General features: G+C 38.4%; 1 protein-coding gene across 1 annotated transcript; it reads right to left on the reverse strand.

Annotated features, from left to right (window-relative positions):
- Positions 1–664: 664 nt before the first annotated feature.
- LOC139714204 (betaine--homocysteine S-methyltransferase 1-like) lies at positions 665–10958 on the reverse strand. Its single transcript, XM_071625919.1, has 8 exons — positions 10811–10958; positions 10259–10377; positions 9305–9496; positions 8252–8399; positions 3387–3575; positions 2669–2799; positions 2176–2273; positions 665–752 (listed from the first exon to the last, which is right to left on the reverse strand). The coding sequence occupies exons 1-8, from the start codon at positions 10956–10958 to the stop codon at positions 665–667; spliced, it is 1113 nt and encodes a 370-aa protein (XP_071482020.1).
- Between the last annotated feature and the right edge of the window lie 8088 nt (positions 10959–19046).

Consider the following 19046-nt stretch of genomic DNA (forward strand, 5'->3'; position numbering starts at 1 on the left):
CTGTTCTGGAAGGTTCCATGATGTCTTATCATACTGTTATAACTACATTATCACATTTCTCATTTCAGTCCGTTTAACATAACAATGACGATATATATGATCAGCCGAGTATATTCTCATAATATTTAGCATATAATATAGCATATCTGATTTCTTCTGCAGAGTAACAATTGAACAGCCGCATGTGGATCACGCGTTTTTCATCATCCGTGTGAGATAAATCTTCAAGAGGTAATCAGATGAAACACGCTCCCATGCAGAGGGAAGTATTTTATATGGTTTGGGGATCACTTCCGCAGGTCAAACAAGGACTCGATAATCATATCAACCACCAAGATCTTTTATGATGTCCTGGTGCACTCTGACAATTACCATAGTAACAGTCAGCGACCAAATATATAGCTTCTCAGCCAATCGAAACCAAGGATTTTACCGAAACTATCAGAGACTGACAACTTGTCAGGGCTGACGACTTTCATGAAACGGTGCCCCCATCAAAATTAATCAAAGACTTCTGCTCTCTCTGACACAAATCTCAATTGATGACTATTACGTTGTTAGTTAATGCGTCTATTACTAGTAATTCCCTCGGACGTGGCCATCTTCTCTGTCTGTTCGGCTCCGTGTCTGCGAATCAAAATCTGATACGAAAGCTATGATAGTGTCAATGATTTTGATTGATGTCAGCCATCATCTGGATCTTTTTTCGTCCGACTGCCGGTACCAGTTTGTTCCAATACTCTTGATTGGCCCTGCATACACAACACACACACAAGAAGAAGAAACGGCAGCTATATAAGTGAGCAATTTCTTACTGTCAAGGGAGATAAAGAGAAAGTCATTCTTTCATAACAAAAGCAACCGATGTACGAAAATATAATTGACATGGAACCCCTATATTGAGTGACAGTACATAGTTAATGTGTCACCCAACGTGACGTTCTTAGAGACGACAAAATTTGAGTAAAACCAACTTCGACATAATATTCAAACTTTAGGATCCTGTCGTTTTCTGGCACCTCCTGAAAACGTCATGTGCGGCAAAATGAATGATCTTCTTTATTCAGAGTGGCCTCTTAGTTGTTGCAAAGGCTCTATATACTACTGGAAGGCACTGCTATCATGATTGCCCCGGCATTGCCATATATCTTATCATACACATGGGTGACGAGGCGCATTTTGGATACAGATGTCTTGTCCAATGACTTATACGCACTACGTCCTGATTTGTGGATTGGTCTATACGTAAAACACACAGACAAAAATCTCATTTTTGGTGACTGAGCTCTGTTAAAATGTTTAAAAGCATGAAACGGAATCATATAAGATGTATTAGAAATATGCCGTCACCATTACTAGGTGGGACAAATATCTATCATGAAGAAATTTCGCTCTTCAGAAGCCATTCGCCAAACGCTTTTGTGCTGTTATGTTAAAACCCGTGTATGGTAAGTCCGGTCACTGACGGATCCCCCCCTCCCCGGCTTTTTTCCTTTTTCGGGGGTTGCATGTAGCACTCATTTTCAATTGCAATTTCCCCACGGCTCATTTTTTACTCAATATTATACGTCAGAGCATGCCGCTCAGATTTTTCACACATGAAACAAAGTCATGCATGGGTACTGTGTCTCCCTTTGATGGTAATCTTATACGGGTGAACGTCTCGAGACCGATACGCACGAGTCATACATCCCACGAGTCATACATCCCATGGATTCGACACTATAGGCAAACAAGGCCAGCGAGACTGACACATTGTTAAACTCCGTGTTGTAATGTCGAACTCGTGGGCTGTTTCTGCCGTGTGTCGAACTCATGGGCCTTATTTGCCTAGTGCCGAACGAACTCATGCGCTGTATGACTCGTGGGCTGTATGACTCATGGACTTTTTTCCAATGTCGAACTCGTGGGCTAGGTGACTCGTGGCCTGTATGACTCGTGTCGGCCTCGTGAGATGACCCCGTCTTATACTGATGATGTATTGTAAAAAGAAACGTGAGAACGGTGACGATAAGACCAACAGCGTGTCGAGGACGATGATGATGAATAAATGGAATGATTGTGATGACAATAATGAAGAGGACGGGGATGAGACTGACGACGAAACACCGATAATGTTGATGACGATGACGATGAAAATGATGACAAACATGATAGTTTTGAAATAAATCTCACCTCGCACGCTGGTTCTCATAGAAGCATTTCTTGAGTCCGCTGTAGTCTGGATATGATTTATCGGCACCCGGAATGGGACGTCCACGCTCTCCCGTCAACTACCGAAAACAATAGAACGATGGGGCAAACATTCTTAACTCGGTTTTATTTTCTGTGTTTATTTTCTCTGGACATGCTGAAGAAGCCACATTGTTTAATCACCATTAAAAACATATTTACCATTACCTCGTCCTGATTTGTAGATTGGTCAAAAATGTACATCCGGGTAATCATGTGCGTGTGTGCGCGCGCTCGTGTGTGTGACAACATATACAACAAACTCTTTTTGAAACCTGAACATTCAAGTATAAGAATGACTCAAGTGTATTCCTTGATGGGAGATATTCTGTTTTGTACATTCATTTTGTATTTTTCAAACATTCAAGTGAAATGTATAAGAGCGAATGAAATCGAAATAAAATAAGGGTGTGGAGAGAGAGAAAATATATATTACCTCTTCGGCGATGGCGCGTATGTGATAAGGCTCAAATCCACAACAACCGCCAATGTAGCTGACACCGAGCTCGTACGCCCTACGCGCAAATTGGCGCGCATCAATGCGCGTCAGGGCACGTGGTTCCATGGCTAATCGACGGACGCAGGTGGAATGGTCAGGTGAGATCAGATTGGGTGAGAGAAGGACGAAACCGAGAGAGAGAGAAAAAAAAGAATGCTTCTACAGTTTTACGATGACCATAGTGTGCATGTACAATGATTATGCAGATACCAATAAATCAAATCAAATCAATTCAATTCAAATCAGATCAAATCAAATCAAAATCACTAGGGTCTACATTATACATATTACATGCCTCGACTGTGCTAACAGTATGAAGAAGGGGCTGCATGCCTGCATTCAAATTCTGGCAACCATGTATTCCATGCGGTGGTTCAAGTGACTCTCAGTTGCATCGCGATTAAGGTGGTTTTGAGAGGTAAGTTTTACCTAATGTTTGACAAGTGTCATGTGATATCACTGAGACTTTGAGAGTCAATTATACTCTCCCAAAAGAAATCATATATAGTATATAAATAGTATCATCTTGATGCTAGTATTTGAAATAGATCAATGAAAAATATAGAGAAATTATATTCCTGTACTGCTGTACACAATATCTTGGGCTGTAAATCTCCCAGCTCCGAATTTGACGAACATGTAGGGTGCAGCTTACCAAAAGGGAATTCCGGAAGGTTTGAGTAGCCGATGGGGTCGTACTTGATCTCTTGAGTGTGGTACCCAAGCGGCTGAGCCATCAAATGTTTCTTCAAGCCCGCCCTCTCCAGTCCCTCCTTCATTGAGGCTATGGTTTCGAGGGCGGTACTCGGGTCAAAGCAACAATTAACGCCTATGACGTCAGCACCTTAGTGAGGGAATAACACATGCAGTTATGAAAAGATAAAGATAGAACTGATTATAATGTAAGAACGAATATTGTGAACAGTATGTTTTCATGTCATTCTAAAACAACATTTCAGGGCCGTTGCATTACAGACTTGCATACAATTGACAGTAAAGCCTTACCTTTTTAGATTCCGATTAACAGCATTTGCCGGTTCTTATAGCTTCGGAAACTTGTTTGTGAGAACTAATTAATGACTGACAAATAACCAGCTTTACATCGTCAATCTTCATAATGTAGATTATGGGTGCGCGTCTGCCGTGTTATACCAAATTTCAATGTACAAGAAGATACCAGCTCGTCTTGACTTTATTTCCGTTCGACAAGGTAATGATTACACTCATCCGTAGGCCTACCACATTAAAAAAAGAAAGATATACAACACAAAATGTAAAATTATTGAGGCTACATGTTTCCCGTCAAAGAAAACTCATATTCAAAGGGAACAATAATGTGCAGACTAGATGAATGCACACACAATGTACTTGTTTGCCTAATGACCTTGCAGTCGCTCTGTATTGTAATGAATCTTTATCAGTATCTTATCAAACTCTAAATGTTCAGTCATTATGTCTGAACAGAGAGCAAATATTTGTACAATGCTCTTTTGTGATTCCCAAACCGACCAAAGGTAGCAAGATCGAAGAAGTATGAAGCACATCAATGTATAGTCTCCACAACACGACAGAGACAGACACTCACAGTAATAAAATCGCAACGCCATGCATCGTAGAGTTCCCTCATGTCCCGTTCCGTGAGGCGTATACAGCCATACCTTTCTTTATGAGTTAATTCATAATCATCGACTGTAAATGCGATCTCTTCTCCCATTTTGTTCACGTTGAAAAGACACGATTCAATAATTTTTCTCATTGTTACCCCTAATGAATACGGTCAGTCTTTTGTTTTAATTGTTTGGAAGCCAAAATGCATGTTTGCTTCTTTGTTGTTGTTGTTGTTGTTGTTGTTGTCAAGTCTTGAAGTGTGCTCATGTTCTTATACGGGGGGGGGGGGAGGTGCTAAGAGGTTGAAGCCGCTTCTCAACAACCCCTCCCCCCCCCCCCCCCACCGTTCCGCTGTTAGACATGATCTGTCTCGACTTCCCTAAATAGAGCATGGATATATAGAACACCGTGTTTTGTAGTTCCATGCTTCGAGTGAGACACTCACTCTGCAGTTCACATTGAAACCTATAGAATGTCAAGAAAAACGACAAAGCTTGTAAACCTTCATTTCTGGTTGCACAGGCAACACAATCATAGAATATTCGATCAGCACAAAACGCATCTAGACACCCCCCCCCCCCTGCAACATTAAGGGAGTGCAAAGTTCATGATCTTCTATCTCTCTAAACCTCAATGCAATGCTGGGATCATAATGTATGCCGGCGTCATCGTGTTAACGACTTGGCTTGTTTTCGAACATTAACCTTGTCGGTGTGTCTTATCAATTCGACCTCACAGATAAGGTAAAAGAAAACGTATAAAAAAACCAAAGACAATTGATGAATGTTTCATTTCCATCAGACTGAACAAGATTATAAAGAATTTAGAAATACGAAGTCCTATATCCTTACTTAATTAGTGATATCGGTCCCAAGCCCATAATCATTCACAAGTCGCATGACGCGTTCTCTTTACATCTTCCACCGACTTGCAAACAAATTGAATTGAATTGAAAAAGCTGGTGAAGAGACGAAAAGGATCTCCACCAAATGTTTTCTCTTTTGACGCAATATTTGAAAAAAAGGATATCAAAGACTCCGCAGAAAATCATACAAAGGTTATAATGACTTTACATTCATTTTTCTTTTGGAGGGGACCAATGATATCAAGATAGCAACAAATTCTGATCAGATTTTTAAAACAAAATATTGATATTCTTATGCACAACTTCAAACCAATGCAACCTTTGGGAGGCTGCGATGTTAGAATATCAACATCCGATTTGCATGCGATTGTGATCTCAGGATTCCGCAATGAGATAATTTGATATTCCACATCTTTTGGATATTTTGTTCAAATGAAAATCACTCTGAGTTGCGTAATCTTAATCCTTTCCACTTACGATAGATTCTGAAATTTCCCTTTAATCCATCGATTCCCAGAAACCACATTTCACTCGTTGGAAGTTGTATCTCTTTGTCATTTTTTTTTTCGTAGAGTCATATAGATAATTTTTATGTAGTTAGTATTTTATGAGATGGAATAAAAACATTTTCTTCCTCTCTCTTTTTCTCCCTATTTGGTCACTCTACTATTGCTTATTTTGATTGGAGGGGATCTAAGAAACCTTATAATCGTTGCAACTTTTCAACTTATCCTTAGATTTGCAACACAACTTTAAACTTAAAGTTGAAATTTATAGAGAATCTAGAATTATGACAAGTTTGATATCTACGGAAAGCTAAGAAGCTAGTTAACAAAACTGGATATCTTTTAGACGATGTATTACCCCCAAACTGTTTTTGAAATTGAAAAAACACCCAATTTCCATGACCTCGTAGCTCCGTTCGCTACAAGAAACATCGGATTTGAGTGACGTCACCAAATGTGTATGAGCTGATTTGCCGTACGGCTATAATTATATGAGACCCGCTCTGGCAAAACCCGAAACTTCTCGGAAAATGTGATTTCGCGCTACAGCCCGAAAAAGGTCAAAAATTGACCTCAGGGACCAAATTGACATTTTGGTATCACGCTGTAGGGGAAATTTTCTAGTTTCTGATTGATATCAACAACATTTCGAAATACAACCTACAAAATGTGGAATTTTGAAGAGAAAAGTGGGATGTCAATCTCAAAAGTTGGCCAAAATCTTACGTCTAAAAACCAAATCGCCTTCGCTTACGGCGAAAATGACTGTTCTTTTGGCGATAGTGTCTTAGATATTCTGCGTTGAACCCTGACACATTACTTTGGTACCTACAGAAAGCTCTACCTCTGCTTATTCCAAATATGGTCATGGCATGATGTCATGCTACTCACTTTCATTCATAAATTCGTCTGAAACATGCGTAAGTTTATGCAAATCGTCTCCCAGACGCGTAAACAGCCTTGTTACGAAGACACGTGATCGAAATACGTGTTCACGATTGGTCAACTGCGCCGAAGACCCCCTTGTTTACAAGAAACCTACGTCTTATACTATGGGGATCAATGCAGCAGCGGTGCATGCTTGCATGCAACACGTGTATCGTGACTGCTGCTCAGCACGGAAATGTTGCAGTTTCCCGCTTTGTTAGACTGTTTTTTTTTTAGCAAGTTGAGGTAGAAATCAGACTTTAAACCAACACACAAGAGAAAAAGAAGGTCACATTTATCTAACAAACCTTCATCATGCCATTTCGAAGAAGAATCAAGCTGAAATCACGGCATCAAGGAATACCTCTTCACTGCCGATTATGCTGGTAATGTTGTGCGAACACCTGATCACGGCGATCGCGAATCTTGAGCTGATTACGGTAGGTTTTGTGCTTTTCAAACGTCGTATTTCCGTAAATTTATGGGTGTAAAAATGATTTCCAATCAATTACAGCTCCTTCACTTAGTTATCATCCTTCATGAGTATGTAAGATTATTATACCTCAGCTATACGCAATTCCCCCACAATGATCGATTTGTTGTGTCAATAATAACAGCATATTGTTGCTGTACGAAGGAACAGCACTGCTGATCACGGCGATCGTGAATCTTGAGCTGACGATAGGTTTTGTGCTTTTTAAAACTGTTTTTCCGTAAATTTATGGGTGTAAAAAATGATTCCAATGAACACAAACAATTTCACGACGTGAATATATAGTTTTGGCGGACGATTTATTCTAGATTGACAACAAATTACACACCAATTTCCTGAAAAGTGCACACAGTTTGCCTATTAGATACGTAAATCCCACTGGGTTGCATACACATTTGGTGACGTCGCAGATTTGGCACTTTTCGTAGCCGCATCGAACTTTTTCCAGTGCTCAAATTTGGTAAAAATAAAAATTCTTATATTCAAAGCAGAGACAACTTTATTGCATGATTTATGTCAGAAATTAATCAAAATAACATTAAATGATGGAAAACAGTCAATTTATATGATATTATTTCCTACAAATTTCAACTTTAGATATCGGTAGGCGCTATTTCTTTCTCAAAGTAGCAAATATATGTAATTCTTTTAATTTGTGCAAATTTGATGAATAAATATATTCAACCAGGTCCATCTTGCCTTCCATCTTAAATACATGGATACCTGGTAAAATTCGGAGTTGTCAATTTAAGAACAGGATGGCAATTTCGGCAGCATATACTTGATGAGAACACTGAACTCTGTAGGAGGTATCTGGATATCTCATTGGCCAATCATCACGCTGCACAAAACCTGTATTAGTGAAGCCGCCGCTCCGCCATCTTACCATGCACACTCTAATGGGGATTTGCACGCATTTTCGAACAGAGACCGTCGCGAAGATCACGCGATGCCGTGAGTTCCGTACGCAAAAAAAAGAAAAAGAAAGAAAAAGAAAGAAGGAATGTATGGGCGATAATCATGTGCGTGGTAAGATGGCGGCTCGGTGGCTTCAAAGCGATTGGCCGATGACATATCCAGATACCTCCTGTAGAGATCAGTGGTATAATAAAGCAACTCACCTGCTCCGGCAAGCCTGATGGCCACTTCGTCGGGTTTCACTCCCGATGTGTCGCCGTTCACCGTCATCTTCATCATACACGCCACCGGAAGCCCGCTGGACACCATCACTTCGACTGCCCACTCGGCCTCCTCCACGTAGCCAAAGAACTTTTGGTGTGTGTGGGGGGGGGGGGGGGAGGGGAGGGGTGTAGAATTATCAAGAGAAGTAACAAACATTATTAAAAGTATCCTGTCTAAAGTTTGTTATTGTTCCAAGTCTGTGCAGGCTTCGATTCACAACAGCAAAGTTTATTGATGTTGTTAGGTTAGTTATCGTTTATGTCAGGACTCTGGGCACTGTTACGTAAAAAAGATGCAATCAAACATAAGTCAGAAGATCCAACATCAGTCAGGGTATCAGCCAATCAGAATTGAGTATTCAAAGACATATGTTTGGTTTTCTGACTTATGTTTGATCTCTACTTTTATGCAACAAGGTCCAGATGACAATAAATGGCATTATTCAAATGCTGTTTCATCATCATCATTATCATCATGATCATCATCCTGTTTTCCATAGGACATTGAAATTAATTACATCATCAAGATGGTATGGGTTTGATTAAAAAAAATCAGTGATAATAATATCAGTGGCCAATTAATTTGTCTTCCAGTTTATTATGGTAATTTCAAATTTGAGAGTGAGGGCGTACAGTTTCATGATCATCAGGTATTGATTACGTAATAAGTTATTGTTTAATTTTGCACGAATTAAGTTTTTGATTTTGTTGATGTCGAAAAGTCCAACGTATTTGTCATGCCAACTTTCTCAAAATTGAAGGGCGATCATTTTGCAGAGATATTCATTTAATTTCTTTTCTTTTTGAGACAACTATGTGTATTCTCTTGAAATGTTTGCAAATTATAACAAAATAGGCCTATTTTCACTAACTATACTCCTCGCTTCTATTCCCTATAGTCCCAATTCAGGGGGATCCGAATGCATGTCCTCAGAGGTTTTGAATGAGATCGTAGTCAGGGATCATTCATTTCTCCTCAATTTGGAACCTTACCTCTCCGAGTAGGAAATCCACGCCCTTCTCCTGAAAGATGTCGAGTTGTTTTTTGAATGCTTCTTGCACTCGTTCTTTTCCCGCGCCATCCTTGTAAATGGTGACCGGAGACAGGCTACCGGCCACCAGGGCGTCCCCTTCGTCCGCCACCTCGCGGGCGAGCTCGCAGGCCCGTCGGTTGAGTTCGTCGTACTGATGGGAACAAGACGGAGGAGCCATTATCAGACAATTCGGTCATTTTTTTTCTCAAACGTGACTTTGACAGGATTTCCTACTTTGATCATGTTAATGAATGCTCAAACGATAGTTTTGAATTACCGTTGGTATTTCCAACATTAATATCGCATAATATTATGGGGCCTGCTTGGAGGCTGATATTGTACTCATGGTCATACGTTGTGTCTATTATGTGTGATTTTGTGTCTATATCGGATCTGTCTGTCTGTCTGTATCAAAACATGAGGACACAATGTGCTCATAGATTTCACACTTCTTCGGATGATTGGCGTGACTGAGGACTTTATTATTCCAATCAATGCCAGGGTAACCAGCCCACTACACAATATCCCGAATACGCATTAGAACATAAAACGATCAAGTTGTGTTAGTCAGGAATGCTCACTTCTTTTATGAAACATTGATAATGACTTTCTTAGAAATCGCGAGAATCCTATTCAAGCAAGCATGTGATATAACCGAGTAATTATGTTATCATATTCAGGATCAAGTTGCCATGAAAATAATAAGCGAGTTTAGATTTGCGACCCGTCACAGATCTAGAGCACGCTATAATGCCGAGAGCAAAATTACAATTCATCCGATATCCTAATATGATCTCATTCCATATGGACTTTATTAATAGTTTCATCATTTTCCTTTATTTTTCAAACCTTTTCTTTTTCTTTTTCTTTTTCGCTAAATGGAGGCCGCCTGTCTATTTCTACTCACGCTAACTGCCGCATCCCCGGTATCACCAACACCCTTGTACTTGAGGTTTTCCTCCGAAGCGAAGAAAGTGAATGTCTGTAACACGTCTGCGCCTGCGCGAAGGAACTCGCGATGCAGCTGCCTCACTTTAGTAAGAAGAAAAACAAACAACAACAGTAAGAGCAAAATAACAATTAAGACAAAAATGAAAACCTCCAAAACTTTAGATATAGTTGCTTGAAACCGCTTTGTGAAAACTGAATTGAACTTATGAACGGTATAGTATATTTGTTACGTATTTCTTTGCCTCCTATATGATTATGTTCTGTCATACTTGCATGTTGATTTTTATTTCTGCATAAGTTTTCTTTTATTTGTTTTTAGTATCATGAGAAACAAATATTGACAACTGAGACATGTAATTGAAATGATCAGTGGACTTCGTCTTTACGAAGATGTACGTTGAGTTTATCATGTCATTATTTTGTGTGAGTGTGTATATTGAGAGTTGACTGTATGTGTTGGGGTATAAACACGGAATGGGAGAGAGAATCCGTAAAGAAGTAAATAAGTTATAACCTGCATCTGGGTACTGGACGACTGCCTCTGGTGTCCAACTTCCGGCCGTTACGTAACCTCTCTTCTCAAGAGTCCACAGCATGCTTCCGTCGCCGACTATTGGGCCGTCGGCCAGTCGCTCTAAGAGGCCCTTCGGTTTTGAAGTCATGGTCAATTGAAGAGCTATAACAGTATATATACAGAGTCAGGCAAAGTCTGCTGATGTAATGAATGACGTCATGAAGACATAGGCCTATATCGTTTTGAAGGCAATTATAATAAATAAAGGGAAAAATGTTGAGCGTCTCACTTTTCAATGTAACACATCGAAGGGAATATCGATCTGCCGAAAACTTTTTAATAATTACTATACATGATTCCTCTTCAATGGAAATATAGATAACAATTTTTCTCTAATGATATTTAATTTTTCTAGCAGCCAATATTTGCTCAAGTTCAAGATCATGTTTATTTTTTCTCTCCGTCTCGACAAAGTCAAAAGCAAAAGAACGCACAATGTAAGTAAAAGTAAAGAGAGGTCAAATAAAAATAATCTAAAAAGCAGATTGCATTATACTTTTGTTGAGCATTCAACCATAGGAAAAGGCGTGAATTCAATTTTGCGATAATTTTAGAGGAAACGAGTATACAGCTGCACAATGTCTCCTCTTTGTTTTCGTGTATAATATTCATTTTCTTTTTTTTTAGCCCAAGACCCATCCCTATAACCCCTTGAGAAAGAGCTAAGATCTGAAAAGTGTTACAGCAGATAAAAGCTCAGATAAAATCTATTATTGAAGGCGAGCGACAAGATCGCAATGTTGTCTGCGAAAGATAAAAGTGAGGTCATGTATAATTTGCGAATGCGTATAACACTGCTAGTATAGAGCTTACGTGCGTGTTATGATTAGTGGCTGGGAATGGGTCTTCAATATACGGGTTTTAAAATCATTAATGCTCAACACAGTCAGCATACCCTCCTGGTGATATCTTCGTTAGCTTATTATTCAACCTTCCAATCATCTCTTCCCAATCAACATGGTAAAAGCCTGAATAGACAATTTTATTGAATCATTTTCATGGATATTATCATAGGCCTATAAACATTTGGGCATGACGGGTATTGTGGTAGCTTCCAATGAAGTTGTTAATTTGTTATCGAGATTATCATTGTATCATTGCTTATGGAGTAACAGTAGCCATGCAGGGGCCGCGGGACGTAAGGTTGTTTTCGGGTTGAGGGCTGTGGAATCGAGGGTTACTAGTACTGTAATTCAATTCATGGGTGTTGAGTTGCTATTTGTGTGGTTTTGGTCTTGATGTTTTGTTGTTGGTTTTTGTGTTTTTTGTTTTGTTTTGTTTTGTTTTTGTTTTTGTTTTTTTTGGGGGGTGGGGGTTTGGGTTTTTTTTTACCATAGGAAAAAGGGGGGCTGCAGCCCCAAGCCTCCCCCCCCCCCCCGTTCCGCGAATCCTGGCACGAAGTATATTAGTAGTAGTAGTATCAGTAGTAGTAGTAGTAGTAGTAGTAGTAGTAGTATAGTATTGTAATATTTATAGTAATAGTGGTATATATTATTATCAACAGTGGTATAAGCCTATACCTACTGGTATTAGCAGTAGCAGTATATGGCAGCTATAGTAGTGGTAGTAGTAAAAGTATATTCAGTAAAATGTTATTATCATTAGAGTGCCGATTAGTTGGAAGCTACTATTGTAAATCGGCAAACTGGAACGTTTAGTGTGCATATAGGAACCCCCGTGAGTACACACACATCAAAATGGTAACCTTTCGTAAATCTGCCTTTCTATGCACCTTTTCTTTGCAGTCGTCGGTATAATGGGACGTTTTTGACAATGTATACAATACATCTATCTCTATACTCGTTGCTTGTTGCGTAATTGGGGTTTCAAGACAAGCACCTCTTCAAGGGATACACAGTAATTTTGCCGTCCTTTAAAAAAAAATACGTGGACTTTGAGTTCGGATACCATGCATGACGATTCCCCATACTTATTTGTGAGAAGCCATATAAAGGGGCTCTGATCATGGAGTCACTGCGAGTATAGGCCTTACTTCTATCTGTAGGCCTATAGCTTCATATTTGCCTCTCCAAATGCGTGTAAAATCCTCTCTTCGTTCGTCAATCTATCTATCATGACCCATCTATATGAATCATCTATCATTGCTATCCGACTGATGTGTCATTTAATGGCTACGGCGTCGTCTACACAAGGCGGCGGCGAGGTGGCTCAGTCGGGAGGTGTCGTGGTCGAGTGGATGGAGCATGAGCACCGCGATCGTCTTTGAATCATAATGGATGAGCGCGGGTTCGAGCCCCGCAAGCGAAGCCCAATACTTTGCCCCCCTCAACAAGGCACCTTGTCCATTAATATTAATATAAATATTGATATAGGTACCCGGTATACAGGATGATAATGTTCACGTTGGTTGATAAGCACGTTAAACGAGCGCCTGTAAAACGGCGACTATTATAGATTGAATACTCATCGTACCTGAATGCTCCAAAAGGTTGTGAGAGAGCAAGAGGCCTATACTAGTATCTGAACTATAAGTCAGTGGACCGGGTAAAATACAGTGCAGTGTGTATCAAGCACATTGAAATTCTGAAATGCGCTATGGAAAACAGCAATTATCATTACAATTATTTTCAGTCGAATGACTGCATACCGGGGGACTGCATGAAGTTCGGGTGTTGGTTCGAATCCCTGTGGCGAGTCTTACTGAGCAATTGAATGGTGTACGCGTTATCATTATGCCATCCCTCCAACCACCTTGAAAGATAAAAACAAACACATCTCTCTCCCCTCTCTTTGTCATATTACATTAATTATTATATTTTATGCATATAGGGCCTACATACATGCACTTTTTATATTCTGATACTATGTATGATGGTTGTCCACCAAAAAAAAACACACACATTTTAATCAAATGTTTAGTGTGCATGTTCATAAGCGTTTGAAAATCCTCAAATCCCCCCCCCCCCCTCAAAAAGAAAAAAAAAAATCTGTTCTGGTAATGACAATGGCAAAAAAAACCTACTCTGGAAGCTAATGGAATTGTTTTTTTTTTTTAATCTGTAGTCGACTGCTATAGCATGCGTATCAGGTTCTTATCACAATAAAGACAAGCTTAGTACCCCTTCTATATTATAATCATCACTAACAATGACATTATGATTCATTAACTATATAGTGTATATGAACTGGTTCCCGATTGTGTACGAAGAGAGACTGCTAGGTCAGGCAAGTCAAATTTGGTTCTCGTGTCTCTCTCGCTGCACACAGAGAGTTTTTTGATTAGGGCATCAAAAGTATCTAGTTCCAAAGAATTAATATTAAAAACAGAAATGGTCATTAAAGCAAGTAAATTATAGAGGGGTGAAGATTGAGGTATTATAGCTTTTGTCGCTTTGTCTCCCTCTATACAAATGAAATTCGTAAGGTCGCAACTACTAATCTGCATTTTGAACAAATGGTCATTTCGCGATCAGTGCCTGAACAGAATAGATAGAAAGTTTTTGTTGTTGTTGTTGTGATCCACTATATGCAGCTATAGGGTGTGATGTGGAGTCCCGGTGTGGAGTTTCAACAGCTTCGCTGCGAAAAGCTATTTTCTAGTCGGTTAGGCATACAACTATAAGAGGTTTGTTGCGCGTTTAGGATGAAATGATCATGATGACATTTATTACCTTCGTTGATATCCCTCGGTTTGTCGTTGATCCGAAGATTTGTTCCAAGTTCGAAAGCCTCATGTAATTTGCTAGTGTATATCCACCGACTCAATCCAGGCCAGCAGGTCCAATATTGCAATGGGATAAGGCAGTGAGGAGGTGAGACCGTCACCTCCCCAGTTATGATAAGGGGACAAGACAAACGTACGCGTCTTTTCGCCGTTTTCTGTTGCGAGCGTGCACATCCCGCACTGCGGATACGGAAGTTCAATGTTCTGAACGATCGAGGGTCGCAAGAGAACATCGAATCACATTCTGCTAGGCATATTACAGTATGTTAGCACAGGTGGTAAAGTGTATGTAGCTTTCTCACGTCGCGTGCCTTGTGCCAGGTTCATTGTCAGTGCTTTTAGGAGTTTATGTCATTCTAAAGGCTCACATCTCCACATTCACGCATTATTCATGAGTTTCATCATTTTCCACGGCATCATGCACGTTCTATATACTGTACTCGGTAATTTTCAGGCACAATCAATTTTTATGCATTTTTTTTTCACAAGAATTGCCCTTAACAACCACCGCGGACCAGCAGCACAAAGCTTGCCGGAGCCTATACCCTATACCTATAGCAACAACTAAGTGAATTCCTGCCTATAATGGAACATAATGGGAGAAAGTTGCAGGTGAATGATAATGTTTCCTTACTGTACACTATACCGGGTGTCCCAAAAAAGCGGAACGGTGGATTTTCAGTACCTTGCGTTCTAAAAGTGATATATTTTCTGACATCATCAAAAAGAGGCTGTGGGAAAAGAAACATCCATAAAAATGATTACAGCAACGGTCTATATATTAATTAAGTCATTTCGGAGTTAGACCATGTTGGTCCTACATATTTGTACAAGTAACCTTTCTTTTCCTCAGTACTGTTGGTTAGGCCAGGGTAGGTATTTCCATCGTTTTCAAGGTGACATAATTTTATAATCCATAAGCTTGCCCGACGCAACAAATCATGAAATTCATAAATCACCGTTTCCGGCAAAGAAGAAACTATGTAACTTACAATACGTAGACCGGTTTGATGGTCCGTCAATAAATAGGTGGCCTGGGAAGTATTCATTTCATTATTTTGCATCGAATGTTATTGTATTCGCTCATTTTTTCATTTCATTTATTTCATTTACAATACTGAAATGCAATTACAAATATTGCATTTGAGTAATATAAAATCAATACAACATATATTATAGAAATCAAAGATTAAAGGGACTGTACAGTACTGGTTGAGGTAAGGGATTCATGTTTTGAATTTTTCTAAGTGAGATAATGAGAAACCTCTTATTAAATTTGAAAAAGCATGTAATTTTAAGAAGGATTCAAAGTTTATTTGATGAAAATTGGTTTTGAAATGGCTGAGATATCCAAAAAAGTGATAATAATAAAAGGCGACAGGCCACAACTTTATTAGGATCTCTTTGTTTCACCTTGTTTTTGGATATCTCAGCCATTTCAAAACCGATTTTCATCAAATAAACTTTTGATACCCTTTAGAATTGCATGCTCTTTGACATCTCATAGAGTGGTTTCTGAATATCTCGCAAAACGTTAAAAGCTAAATCTTCACCTCGACCAGAACTGTCCACACACCCTTTAATGAAATCGTTACGATATAGATGTCGTGATTTGTTATGATAAATATACCGAATCAAAATTGCCGGGCTGGAAAAGAAGAAGACTGCCAGAAAGTTGAGATTGTAGTTTGCGGTCTCCTCATAAATTATAACAAATAGATTCAATATTCAAGATTCAAAATTTTCATTTTCATAAAATGTACATATAAATCATATACAATGTAGAAGCAGAACATTATTTGTAATAATTGCAAAAACGTAAATGGACAAAATACATGTGAAAATGAGTAACAATGAAGAAAGCACAATTGTATTTTTTTTTCTTCAAATATATACATAATATGCATAATTATAGTACAATGGAATTGTGTAAGCCTGCGTGTCATTTTGATTTTGTAATTTTACATTTGTATATTTATGTAATACTGTGTAGGTATATTCTCACTTTTGTAAAATCATTTGTAATTCAGCCTCAGGCTGCGATCAATGATTTGTTGAATAAAGATACCATTAATAATAATAATGGAATGGAATGTCCCACTAAAAAGCAGAGTTTGTACGATGTGATATTTACATTAATATATAATGTAGCATGTACATGTAATGTATACATGAATACATGTATAAATAATTATGTATGATGTATAATAAATGCTTGTATAATACCTATAATTGCTGCACTAACAAGACGGTATAGGCAAATCGCCTTTAAAAAGAAATGAAAGACTACAAGAAATACACAAACACAACAAATAAACACAAGGTACCAGTGTCCTCTCTTGTTAAAAGAAAAGGAGAAAAAAATGCGTGGGAGGAATAACAGGAAGAGACTGAAGAGGGGAGGGAAAACTTGGGGCGAAGGAAGAGGGGTTAATCGAGGGTCACAACCAACGCACGAGAGGCGCGAGATGTATGGGCTCACCAAGGCGTAGAGAGGATTAGGCCTATATCGAAAGACAATAAAAGATTATGACAAGGGGAAAAAAAACCCTGAAATTTGGGCTTTCAATTCAATATTTTCCCCAAAACTAAAATTCCAGAATTCAAATATGACTTACAAGAGGATCACTCCTCTCTATAATAGCACCACTTTGTTTGGCTTTGTTTTAGGATGTCCCAGCCATTTCAAAGCCGATTTTCATCAAAAATTTGATAAACTTTGAGTTTCTCTTAGATTATGCATCGAATTTTATTATATTCGCACATTTTTCATTTCACTTTTTTTTTATTTACACTGAACATTTACACTGAAATGCAAATTATCATGATTATTGTATGCTCTTTGATATTTCATCATACGGGATTTCTATTTTGTAGAAAGTGGAAACTTGAACCTGTTTTCATAAAAAGATTGATAAACTTTTAATTTCTCCTAGAATTGTACGCTCTTTTTATTAAATTTATTTCATAAAGATATAAGGGGCTTCTAACTATTTCGCAGAAAGTGAAAAGTTGAATCCCCATCGCAAAAAAAAAACAATACATTATTATCATCGCTTTAAAATTAGGGCTCACTAAACAATAAAATCTGACCAATTTTGAAGCAACTGACAGGCCGCAGGTTTTTGAAGAATCTATATTACTCGTTTGCAGTGCACTAGCTGGTGTTTTTAATGATTGCTTCGTTTTTATGTTAAATCTGGTAATAAGCTGTGTAAACATTTTCATATTTTTGTAATATACATTACCTTACTCTGCATACTCATGAGCTCAATCGTGTAATAGCAAAAATATACCTTTTTAAGCCTTTGAAAGACCCAGGTTAGGTACTCTTTCGAAATCTATACGAAAAACGAAATTGTGAAATTTTCTTCATAAGCTTATCTCTCTTTCTATAACCCGTGACATCATGACTAGTAATGTACAGCTCCCATTTCTAGGGGGCGCACTTTGAAATGACGAACCATCACCACTTCAAGTTAGTGTTGTGAATAATAACGGACTGTTCGATTGGCCTCTGTAGCATGTCAAGCCAGGCGTGTGTCAAACCTTCACTGTGTGTTACACTTCTCTTCTTGCATTCTCCGACTCCACACTAATGTTCATGGAAACTGTTCCTTTAAAGGGATTATATAGTTTTTGTTAGGACCTTAAAGGTCTTTAATATTTTTTGGTGATATAATGAGAAGCTTCTCATGAAATGTAAAAGAGCATGGCATTATTGTAATTCCAAGATTATTTGATGAAACGTTTATTTCATGAAAATTAGTTTTGAAATGGCAGAGATATCTAAAACAGAGCGATTCTAATAAAAGGTGGACCTGTGGAACCCACCTTTCATTAGAATCGCTTTGTCTCAGTCATTACAAAACCGATTTCCCTCGATTAAACTTTGAATTCCTCTTAGAATGGCAATGCTCTGTACTATTTTATGAGTGATTTCTTGATATCTAGCAAAAAGTTAAAAGTCCAATCCTCATCTCCACCAATACTATACCATTTCTTTAAACCTTTCACTATAATGAGAAGGTAAGACCCTCTTCACCCGCTTCATAAATAGATAGATAAATAGATAGATAGATAGATAGATAGATAGATAGATAGATAGATAGATAGATAGATAGATATTCTACTCCTGATAAACTCGAATTCAGTATCCCGCGCCATTTTTGTCTGTGTCATTTTTCATTTCATTTCAATTTATTTTCAATTTATTTTCATATTTCTCACATATATCACAATATAAAGTAAATTGACACGAAATCTATACAGAACATAATTCAAAATAGAACTTCACCGGAATGTTCAAAAGTTTGTCTTGGTATACACAAGGTCTGTATACATGCGAGTTAAACTGAGATCATAATGCGAAAAATATGATGGGGCCTGCGTAAAAGCAAGCTTGTATAGAGCCGCAGGTCCCGTGGTAAAATCAGATTAGGGGAAGCATAAGTACAGATATTTTAGACCATACTATAATTGGGGGATCCG

Source organism: Diadema antillarum, unplaced genomic scaffold (assembly GCF_040938485.1).
Source record: "Diadema antillarum isolate AM-2024a unplaced genomic scaffold, OU_Dant_1.0 seq00002191_RagTag, whole genome shotgun sequence".
Taxonomy (NCBI): domain Eukaryota; kingdom Metazoa; phylum Echinodermata; class Echinoidea; order Diadematoida; family Diadematidae; genus Diadema; species Diadema antillarum.

Bases quoted from the DNA above. Each gene is read 5' to 3' on its own strand.
- LOC139714204 (XM_071625919.1), bottom strand. From the start codon at position 10,958: ATGACTTCAAAACCGAAGGGCCTCTTAGAGCGACTGGCCGACGGCCCA. The intron at 9,497-10,258 runs GTTAGCGTGAGT...TGTTCCCATCAG, and splicing joins GTGATACCGGGGATGCGGCA to TACGACGAACTCAACCGACG. The intron at 2,274-2,668 runs GTAATATATATT...TGTTTTCGGTAG, and splicing joins TACGCGCCATCGCCGAAGAG to TTGACGGGAGAGCGTGGACG.